At 34.1% G+C, this 12181-nt stretch overlaps 1 protein-coding gene across 1 annotated transcript in view; it reads right to left on the bottom strand.

Moving 5' to 3' along the window:
- LOC100372619 (WASH complex subunit 4-like) overlaps positions 1–12181 on the bottom strand; it is a 61043-nt gene that overhangs the window by 39720 nt on the left and 9142 nt on the right. The window contains exons 7-17 of the mRNA XM_085496734.1: positions 11573–11649; positions 11039–11081; positions 10779–10882; positions 10067–10187; positions 6158–6275; positions 5697–5824; positions 2765–2928; positions 2504–2621; positions 2244–2369; positions 721–828; positions 261–302 (exon numbers count right to left, since the gene is read on the bottom strand). Of these exons, the coding sequence (XP_085352860.1) occupies positions 261–302; positions 721–828; positions 2244–2369; positions 2504–2621; positions 2765–2928; positions 5697–5824; positions 6158–6275; positions 10067–10187; positions 10779–10882; positions 11039–11081; positions 11573–11649 (1149 nt within the window). The remainder of the gene's footprint in view (positions 1–260; positions 303–720; positions 829–2243; positions 2370–2503; positions 2622–2764; positions 2929–5696; positions 5825–6157; positions 6276–10066; positions 10188–10778; positions 10883–11038; positions 11082–11572; positions 11650–12181) is intronic.

Genomic DNA, 12181 nt, shown 5'->3' with positions numbered 1-12181 from the left:
GTCACCGGCAGAATCGCTGATTAATGCCTACAGTTCAAAATAGTCATTTTGACTGACCGGAGTCTATGGTGGGTAATTGAACGTAGTGAATTTCAACTTAAAAATAATCAGGGTTGCGCATTATCCCACAGCAGCTATGTAGCAAGAAACAAGTGAAAATGCTGAAAGTTGGCTAATTACTATGCCAATTAGACAGACAGACAGACAGACAGACTAACTAACTGTGCTTCGCACATGGGAGTCAATAAAAATGAACTCACCAATCTTTTTTCACTATACTTCTTATCAGAAATGATTCTTTTCTACAAAATAAATACAATAAATATTGGCCATTAAACAGAACCAATCCAGCACTAACCACTGATTGTCACACAGACTTATTATGCATCATGTTAAGTCTGACACACAACATATCACAAGCAATATTCATGACATCACTGTTAAATATTTGGTGATTGTATACTATTTCAATAAGAAAAATCACTGTCTGGTTTCTCACAAAAATAGTATGAAATTGGTCATAAATGTGTAGTTTTGTACATGAACAGAGTAAAATTAGTACCAAAACAGAAATATCAGATTTTACACATAAACAGTGTAATATCCAATTGGTGGTTTCAGAGAAATATCAGGTTTTACACATGAACAGTGAAATATTCATTTGGTGGTTTCAGAGAAATATCAGATTTTGCACATGAACAGTGAAGCAAGTCAACCAACCTTAGCAGTGTTAATAGCCGCCAATGCCATAAACTGTAGATGTTGTAAGATGTGATTAATAGTCTCTGCTATTAACATGGTGCGATGATGGAATGTATACTCAATTGACTGAAATACAAAATTGAGAAAAAAATGGTAAATATATATTTTCTCTCTACAAAAACAGGCTGAATAATTCTTGGCTATTAAAAATATCGCCTTTATTTTAATATCAGTTTACAAAGGGATAGTACTGCAGTACGAGCCATTGGCTGATTCAATACATAATACCTTTAATAACTCTATCAGTTTACAAAGCGATAGTACTGCAGTACGAGTCATTGGCTGATTCAATACATTACCTTTAATAACTCTATCAGTTTACAAAGCGATAGTACTGCAGTACGAGTCATTGGCTGATTCAATACATTACCTTTTATCTCTATCAGTTTACAAAGAGATAGTACTGCAGTACGAGTCATTGGCTGATTCAATACATTACCTTTTATCTCTATCAGTTTACAAAGCGATAGTACTGCAGTACGAGTCATTGACTGATTCAATACATCACCTTTAATAACTCTATCAGTTTACAAAGCGATAGTACTGCAGTACGAGTCATTGGCTGATTCAATATATTACCTTTTATCTCTATCAGTTTACAAAGCGATAGTACTGCAGTACGAGTCATTGGCTGATTCAATACATTACCTTTAATAACTCTATCAGTTTACAAAGCGATAGTACTGCAGTATGAGTCATTGGCTGATTCAATACACTACCTTTAATAACTATCAGTTTACAAAGAGATAGTACTGCAGTACGAGTCATTGACTGATTCAATACATTACCTTTTATCTCTATCAGTTTACAAAGCGATAGTACTGCAGTACGAGTCATTGGCTGATTCAATACATTACCTTTAATAACTCTATCAGTTTACAAAGCGATAGTACTGCAGTACGAGTCATTGGCTGATTCAATATATTACCTTTTATCTCTATCAGTTTACAAAGCGATAGTACTGCAGTACGAGTCATTGGCTGATTCAACATATTACCTTTTATCTCTATCAGTTTACAAAGAGATAGTACTGCAGTATGAGTCATTGGCTGATTCAATATATTACCTTTTATCTCTATCAGTTTACAAAGCGATAGTACTGCAGTACGAGTCATTGGCTGATTCAACATATTACCTTTTATCTCTATCAGTTTACAAAGCGATAGTACTGCAGTACGAGTCATTGGCTGATTCAATACACTACCTTTAATAACTCTATCAGTTTACAAAGCGATAGTACTGCAGTACGAGTCATTGGCTGATTCAATACATTACCTTTAATAACTCTATCAGTTTACAAAGCGATAGTACTGCAGTATGAGTCATTGGCTGATTCAATACACTACCTTTAATAACTCTATCAGTTTACAAAGCGATAGTACTGCAGTACGAGTCATTGGCTGATTCATTACCTTTTATCTCTATCAGTTTACAAAGAGATAGTACTGCAGTACGAGTCATTGGCTGATTCAATACATTACCTTTAATAACTCTATCAGTTTACAAAGCGATAGTACTGCAGTACGAGTCATTGGCTGATTCAATACCACATGTAGATTCATCACTGTTCTCACTATGTGACCAATATTATGGGCATACATCAAACCCTGAAAACAAACAATAATTGTTAATTTGGGTTTAACTTATGAACCTAATATATAATAAGTTCCAAAGAACATCTTTCAACATTCTGAAATGGTCATGAAATGCAAACTTTTTATATAATTTGTGCACTTCTTACCTGTATGAAGAGCAGACATCTATTATGAAGTTCTTGTACAAGCGTGTTGCCTTTAGATAAGTTAGACTCTATCTGCACCATCCATGAACAAACTTGCATGTTTAATTGTTGTACATCTCTGAAGAGAAATCACACAATAATCTTCAATTATATTCTATCCTAGTCAACCAACCAATATTATGATTGTACATAAAACTGATGGACTGATGTGTAGACAGAGCATTTTAATGTATGGTACAATTTTACAATGTATGATAGTACCTTACAAGTGTCTGGCCTTTCTGTTGAAGATAATTAATTCTCTGATGTTGAGCAGCCTGTTGTGATTTCTTGTCAAGAACTTTAGATATATGTGGAGAGAGTCTGACCATGAGGAAGTCATCAGCAAACCACATGATAGTGCCTATCAAATTGATGGCAGGAACCTATGGAAAAACATTACAATATTTGATTAGTATGTTCCCATGGAAACGCAACAGTAGGGTGAAATTTTGATTACAGGCATATTAAAGACATGCAGCATAGTATTCAAACTCATGACCATAGCAAAAAATGCCTTGCCACATATTTCACTGAGCCACAAAAACCGACAAAAAGACACCACTCAATTTACGAATTGATAGCGTTTATTGTTTGCACACTTGCGCATATTGCATGACCTGATGGAAGTATGTAAATGTGTCGAAATGGACATAGTGCGAGTGGTTAGTGCTAGTAGCACTAATCCGACAAACTACTAGATCTAGTGCTAAAATGGCACTAGATCTAGTGCTAAAATGGCACTAGATCTAGTGCTAAAACGACACTAGATCTAGTGCTAAAATGTACATAGTGCGAGTGGCATTAATATCGCGTTGTCAACGACGTCAAGACATCCCGTAATTCTCTGAAAATAAATTAATATTTACGTAAAATTGTTGTATCTTTCATTCATTGGAAATGTGCTACAGTGGGAAAATTGAGAATGTCATTGTCCACGTTTGTCGTAATACTAATAGACCTTTGGAACAACGCGATCGGCCGGGAAACTAGCTGAAACAGTGAAACTGCAGGTCAAACTGCGCAATTTTTACAAATTGTGAATAGATATACTGTATGAAATGGTATTGTGGGGAAGTCCCGGGTCCCTGTAAAGCTCGGTGGATTTTGTGTGTACTGCGATTTTCACGCAATCCTGTTGTTACATTGTATCATGGAGGAACTAACGGAATATGATGTAACCCCGCTGATTTTTTGATTTTTAACGTGATCATATTATATATGTCTAGACACTTTCTCTGCAATAATATTTTTTAGAAGTCCTTAGGATTTTTTGTTGTAGACTCTCAAAATCTTGTTCTTGTTACAGTTGCTAATAATTAAAACATGTGAAGTAACAAGTTCGTCTGTTGAATTTCCGGTTGTGAAATACGTATTTTAACCCTTCACAGCTAAACAAACCCAGTGTATGGTCGCGTTAAAAAAAATGGGACCAAGAAATCGTCCAGGGCGATTTTTCGGCAGTTTTTAAATTTATTTTTTAAAATATTTTGTCGTAATTTATCGGACATTTCAATCATTCCTGACGCCTAAATCAGTCTATTTAAGTTTTTATTCAAGAGCATGTTTATTTTGACTAGCGTAAGCTCCGTTTGGACAAAGAGCTGTTATCACTGTAAACAATGTTAAATTATTCTTCTTATGCTAAGTTCATCTTTGAAAACAACTATTTTTTTATTTAAAAAAAATCATGCCATTTTCCCATCAAAATCCAAGCCAAAAAAGCGTACTACATACAACATTGGCAAATCTCTTCCGCGTTGCGTTCAATAACATTAACATATTTAAATGAGCTATGGTGATTTGAATGCGTTGACATCATCCAGCATTTTGATTGGTTAATTAGCGATTTGACCTATTAGCTCAACTCATGCAAGAGAAGCATGGCGGATACCCTACCGCATCGAGCGTTTATATGCGATCGGAATCATTTGCTTACGATGAAACTAAGTTGAATTTTATTTGAATTTCATAACAATCAACGAATTTATTTTTTGTGCGTTATTATAATCACTACTGACTAATAATCAACGTTTGTGAAACGTAGCATGTCTGGATTGAGCATCTGTGATCGCTTGCCGGGATCGCTTAATGCAGTTGTGTTCGTTTTTATTAGAAACGTCGTTTAAAATATACTTTTGTTACCAATAAAATAAAAACAAATGTATTTGAAAAATGACACTGGACGACACTTTAATGACATTTCAGGTGGTCTACTTTTTAATTCAGCAAGAATTATTAATTATTGTTAATTCTGCAATAGTTTCTTTCGTCTTGGGTGGCCCAACTGACGGTGTTGAAAGTCTGCTTAGTTAGATACTTCAATGATGAAAATGGAAGTCCCCAAAAAATATTTGATGATTATTTTTTGAAATTCTGAGCCCAAAATAAGTGCCCACCAGCCGTGAAATCCCCAGGGAGATTTTCGGATGGCTAATTTACGACGGCATATAAAGAAAGTATTATTATGGATATCTCGCGTATATTGCCGATGTTTTATACTGTTTGTAGTTTGAATATGAAAGTGGTTGTTGATGCCCCTCCTATTATTCGACGTCGTTGACAATGCGATAACAATGCCACTCGCACTGTGCACATTTTAGCACTAGATCTAGTGCCATTTTAGCACTAGATCTAGTACTTTTTCGGATTAGTGCTACTAGCACTAACCACTCGCACTACGCCCATTTCGACACATTTACATACATGCTGTCCAGGAAGGCTTTCAATTGGCAATGTGTTATATTTTTCTGATCTATCATTTACTGCTGTGAGAGCACATTTGTTAGATTTATGTTTAAAATACGACTGCACTGTAAAATTTCTTCCACATAAATGTGACAGCAGTGGATGGAGAGACAACATACTGCAAATGTGTAGATGATTGTGGGTAGTTTTGTTATGGTATCTGACTTATTCACTTATTCACATCTTTTAATCAAAAAAGAACTTCCTTCCCTGTCAGAGGGAATAAACTTGTTTATCAATATTAGTAAGGTGAAAATATTACCGGGGTAGTCAGAATAATCAAGGAACCAAATCACTGAAATCAACTTCTTCCTAATTTTTGCAAAGTTAGTTAATTAGCAATGACCAAACACATATTGAGACTAGACTAATAGGTCATTGTAGGGTGTGCTTGCTGTCGCCTCACCTTCTTATATACATCCCAGAGTATTTTAAATACTTTCTTGTCAATGATTCTAAATATTTGAAAATGTAAGACATAGAGAGAACAGACGCCGACATACTGCATACGTTGATCAACTTCATGTACATCTCCTACAGGAAGAATATCAGACTCTGTACAACAATACTATAGTGTTAGGGAGTAGGTGAAAACAAGAAGCAAAGGACTGATTTATATTGCAAACAACCTGAATTGTATGCAGATCTCCATAGTAGAGTGATACAGTACAGTCAACTTAACTTAAAAGCTGGCTATCAGCTGCATTTGCTTTTTAATGAAAACCTTTTATAAAGTATATATTTATTATTTTTATCAATTAATATATTCTTTGTAGTATTTGCCCAAGTGACTAATGAAAAATCTAGGCAGATTACCGCTACGAAACACTGCTTACTTTTTGATTTGACTGATTTGCTTTGACTTACCAAGTTTTGGTTCAATGTGCACAAATATGCTCCGAATATTAAATGCAAACTCTTCGGCAAAGGCAGTATTTTTGGACACAAACAAGTTGCTGTTATCAAAATTCTGTTCAATACAATTCTGAAATAAACAAATGATAAATAGAAAGTGTGTAAAATAAATTACAAACTTAAAACGTCAGGTAATATGACAAAGAACAACATGCTTTTAATTTGTAACAATGAAGTATCCAGTTTGTTTGTTTTTTGGTGTTTTTCAGTAAAATAAAATATTATGTGAATATATAAATGGTGAAAGCCAAGTTATCACAAAATAAACAAGAGACTTGTGATCCTTGTAAGAGTTCCCATGCTATTAATATTAATGAGCATTTCAATGACCTCAACGACCTTATGTTGGTATTCTCGAATCAATATATAGTCTAGTATCTTTAGTTTAAACAAATTCCTAAGAATATTGTAATGTAACTGAATTAAAATTACACTCCAATTTTGATTTTAACGCTGATTGGTACATGTAACAATCGTTGCATCACACACTGAACCCCAGACCAGTAACAATCGGCACCGGTGTCACAAGAGGGCATCTACAAGGATCACAAGTCTCTTGTTTATTTTGTGATAACCCAGCTTTCACAATTTATACACTCACATAGTATTTTAATAGCACATTTCTTGTTAGTCATCAAAGTTTAATATAGTTTTGTTTATAGTAATATACAGTAAAAGTACTCGTCCATATTGAGTATTGAGAGATATTGCTTTGGAACAGTATTAATTAAGACAAAATGGCTACCGGTAGGCCATTTTAAATACGATCAGCAAACTGATACATCTGTATATCCATGAGATAATGTATAATGAATATTTAAAATTTGAATCAGTCAAAGCATGTTATAGATATGGCACTAAAACCACATTCATTAAAACAAAATGACCGCCAATCGGCTATTTTGAATCTTATCTGAAAAATAAAATGGTTCCATAATGTCCAATGTATGTACCAAATTTGAAAAAAATCAATCCGTAAACAGTCGAGCAATGCTTGATTGTGAAATTTTTTCATTCCAAAAGGGCCACCACTCGGCCATCTTGAATCAGATTGTGAAACAATGTGATGTGCATATTTATAATATTATGTATGATGTATGTGTGAAGTTTGAATGTAATTGGTCCAGGTATGTCTAAGATACACACAAAGAAGAACGGATGTACAGATTCACACACAGAGGTCACTCCATAACTCGCCATTTTCGGACTGAGTTTGAACGAGGAGTAAAAAGACAAACAGAAGACTGTATAAAGCTATCATTGGCATGGTTACATTATTACATATATTGCATTCTTTCAAATTAAAATCAAATTAAATTCAAATTATCAACGGTATGGTACTGGTTAGACTATGCTATCAGTGACCTTATGTACTTGACTCAACATACCAAACCTAATTTGTTGGCATTTTTTATTCAAAACTCATTAAGAACTGTGATAACATAATCACTTCAGAATAATAATAATTCTTAGTTATTCTGTGTCAAATGTAATGGCGAACACATTTAACATAAAAGAACAATTTCAAATAATAAACAGTTAAATATTTATTAACTGTGTTATTGACCAATTATTAAACTGATTTTTGGCTCCCATGAGATAAGACACGACTTTCTACATTATAAGGGCAAAATCTTGGTTTGACCACAACCATATATTTGACTGCAATACAGCAGTCTTTAATTGCCATGGTTATACAATGTAAACCAAAATATAGCATGGTTATACAAAATCAAAGTATAGAAATTAAATTTACATATACCCATTGACAATAACTAATTGGTTGTAATGATGGTTAACTAGCTCTTTTTACAACAGTTGCACAGGGCCACAAAATGTGACCATGAGTTATCTAACATTGATCACATTTTCTATACTTGAATCATGAGGGTAATGCCTCCCCCTTCAAGGCAATAAGTTATTGACAGACTTCCTTTCCAAATGAGTAAAAGCATGTACAAATTATTCAACAAACAGCCTGTCATTGTTATAGCTCCACTGTATAGTTGAAATTGGCTTGTCACAAAAGAAACAAATCTTTAATATAGCTGCGTTGCAGCAATGTCGGGTTTCGAGCCCACTGACTTATTAGCAGCATTCCAAAATCAGCATCATTGACAATAATATATTAAAGGAAATTGCATGGCCTTCTTACTAAACATGTTACATGTTCCTGTCTGTAACAGTGCTTAAGGTATTACAATCTTGCATATTTAATGATGTCACATGACCATATATGGTCATCGGATGTTTTTGTCAGCTCTGTTGTGCAATAACTTCAATATTGCATTGGTTGCATGTTCTTATCTGCAACAGTGCTTGAGATATAACATCTATGCATATTTGATGAGGTCACATGATCATATATGGTCATCACATTAGTTAGTTACATCTCTTGTTCCATAGATTTGATATTGCATGGGCTGCATGTTCCCGTCTGTAACAGTGCTTGAGTTATTACATTTATGCATATTTAATGATGTCACATGACCGTGTATGGTCATCAGATGTGTTAGTCATCTCTCTTGTGCAAGACCTTCAATATTGCACTAGTTGCATGTTCCTGTCTGTAACAGTGCTTGTGTTATTACATTTATGCATATTTGATGAGGTCACATGACCATATATGGTCATCACATTAGTTAGTCACATCTCTTGTCTCATAGCTTCGATATTGCACAGGTTGCATGTTCCCGTCTGTAACAGTGCTTGAGTTATTACATTTATGCATATTTGATGAGGTCACATGATCATATATAGTCATCACATTAGTTAGTCACATCTCTTGACCCATAGCTTCGATATTGCACAGGTTGCATGTCCTCAACTCTTACAGTGCTTGATATATTACATTTATGCATATTCAATGAGGTCACATGACCATATATGGTCATCTTGTTTGTTAGTAAAATTTCATGTACCATCACTTCAATATTGCACTGGTTGCATGTTCCTGTCTGTAACTGTGCTTGAGTTATTACATTTATGTATATTTGATGAAGTCACATGACCATATATGGTCATCACATTAGTTAGTCACATCTCGTGTCTTACAGCTTCGATATTGCATAGGTTGCATGTCCCTATCTGTAACAGTGCTTGATATATTACATTCATGCATATTTAATGAGATCACATGACCATATATGGTCATCTTGTTTGTTAGTAGAATTTCATGTACCATCACTTCAATATTGCACTGGTTGCATGTTCCTGTCTGTAACTGTGCTTGAGTTATTACATTTATGTATATTTGATGAAGTCACATGACCATATATGGTCATCACATTAGTTAGTCACATCTCGTGTCTTACAGCTTCGATATTGCATAGGTTGCATGTCCCTAAAATCTTCTTATAAAAAACGGCTTATCGCCAGGACTCCATATTTTGGAATTAAATACTATGTCATATGATCTTTCAAAGTTATTCAGGGTTAGTTGATTTGTCAAAAATTATGCAAATGAGATGCAAAACAAAATTTAAAAAAATTCTAAAAAAAAAAATCACGTGACCGCTAAAGATTTTTTTGATGAAGTTTGTAGCACTTGACCCACTGCTGCTATCATAAAAAAATTGGAGCACTCAGACCCTCAGAAAGCTGCGCAATTTGGCATTGAAAATTTCGCCTTAAGAAGTAGTCAAAAATAATACTTTTTTCTTCAAAAAATGACAGAAGTATTTACTAAAATTAGAACAAATCTGACTGAGGTTCAATTGAAGTGCCTACAATGAAGCACACTGACTAGCCAACTGAGGTACCTAGCATATCTATTACAGATTATCACATTGTGATAGTAGGAGTCCTTACTATGTGTTCACAAAAAATTACATACCGGGTAACAGTTTTATTTGTACTTACTTGTAATATCATTCCATCAAATAACTGACCCTCCAATCTCATCAAAAGTTTCTCAAATGGTCTAAGTTTATCTTCTTCAATTCCAAATCTTGATGGATTATGCCGGACTGATTTCAACATTCTGTTAGAAATAATGGAAATAATATTGTAGTGCCTGAATGTCAAAATTATTATGGAATTTGACCAGCAGTTATCAACCAACTGGCAGCAAGTTAACCAACTGATGGCAAGTTAACAAACTGGCTGCAAGTTAACCAACTGGCTGCAAGTTAACCCACTAATAGCAAGTTAACCCACTTATAGCAAGTTAACCAACTGACAGAAAATTAACCAATTGACATCAAATTAACCAACTGACAGAAAATTAACCATCTGACAGCAAGTTTAACCACTGGTGGCAAATTAACCAACTGACAGCAAGTTAACCAACTGACAGTAAATTAACCCACTGACAGCACGTTAACCCACTGACAGCAAGTTTAACCACTGGTGGCAAATTAACCAACTGACAGCAAGTTAACCCACTGACAGCACGTTAACCCACTGACAGCAAGTTAACCAACTGACAGCAAGCTAACCAGCCCGTGGCAAGTTAACCAGCCCGTGGCAAGTTAACCAGCCCGTGGCAAGTTAACCAACTGGTGGCAAGTTAACAAACTGGTGGCAAGTTAACCAATTGACAGATGCTCATATCACAAAAGGGGGTACATACCTTTTATACAATGTCCAATGATCTTTTAATGTAACATGGTTTATAATAATCTCGTCTAATGTGACTAACACGGTCAATAAATCACCCAAATGTTCATAAATACTCTGAAAAAAAATAAGAAATATGAAGTGCTTCTTGATATTCTCATGAAGAGTGTTTTTGGGGTACCTAGAAACTGACAAGCTGTGTAAGCTATATTCAAAATCACCTTTACAGGACAATCTATGAATAACTGAGTGAATAACAACTAAATGACTGACCTGGAAATGAACTTGGGAAACATCAATGATAGGACTTCCATCTCTGTTTTTAAAAAATGCATAGAATAATATTCATACTGTTTTGTTAGTCATGTTACGATAAAAGAGAAACAAAATTATATGACCACTCAGGTTCAGGGCCTAACAAATAGTTTACAATTGCACCGGTCCTTGGAGTAGTAAAATTTGTTATCCATTAGTCTGAACTAATTTGAATTAAAAATCAACTTTATTTAATACAAGTCAAACCAAATTAGAAATGTCAATGTTCAAGCTATGTATTTGGTTGAATCATCAATTCAAATTAAATCTTCAATGATATGAAATATTATCGAGAAATTGACAAAAAACCCTTTTGTGTGTAGGGAAATAAATTGGATGCATCCAGGACAGTGGTGTCAGATGAGGTGTTTATCATAGCATAAATCGGTAATGTTCTATCTTCTATACATGATGCAAGAGTACTGGGGGTACATACAACAGATGATAAAATATGTCACTGTACTATATAGATACATGTAGTTACAGACTTACCTACTGTAGAGAGAGGCCATTTGATGAATAATGTTCCTTACAACTTCATAACACCGTGACACAAATGACGACAAGTCCTATATTGAGAAACATAATATAAAATGCCAAGACTTTTAAATTTGAAATATGCTCAGTTTTAATCGTAATTTTTAAACACTACTGTCACTAATATAATGCTATCATTAGAACTGCACATGTCAACATTCTATTTTTTTTCTGTTCTGTTTTCTGATTGGTCTTCATGAATCACATGGTGTTTATTAAAACAATAATAGATGCACAGAATGTTTTTAGCTGTTTTCAAATAAATAAAGCTTACAAAGAGCTTCCTTGAGCTCTGGGTATTGAAAGCATGAAGTATAAATATTATAGAAATATTTAAAATTAATTACAAATGTAAGTATAGCTAATTAAACAAGAAGTCTATTAGCAATCTGATTGAGAATTGATAAAATTAAATTAATTAAAACAAAAAGAAATAAATTTAATTTATTTTGTTCATCCTAAATCACTGCACCAAGTTTTATTTAAATCTTGAGTCATACATGAGATATCAATGTAGAAGCTTAAAAATGGCAAATAATTATGTAAATTAGATATTCATTATGC

This window comes from Saccoglossus kowalevskii, chromosome 3 (genome assembly GCF_978046115.1).
Source record: "Saccoglossus kowalevskii chromosome 3, keSacKowa6.1, whole genome shotgun sequence".
Lineage (NCBI taxonomy): Eukaryota > Metazoa > Hemichordata > Enteropneusta > Harrimaniidae > Saccoglossus > Saccoglossus kowalevskii.
This window is presented reverse-complemented; position numbering and strand designations above follow the sequence as displayed.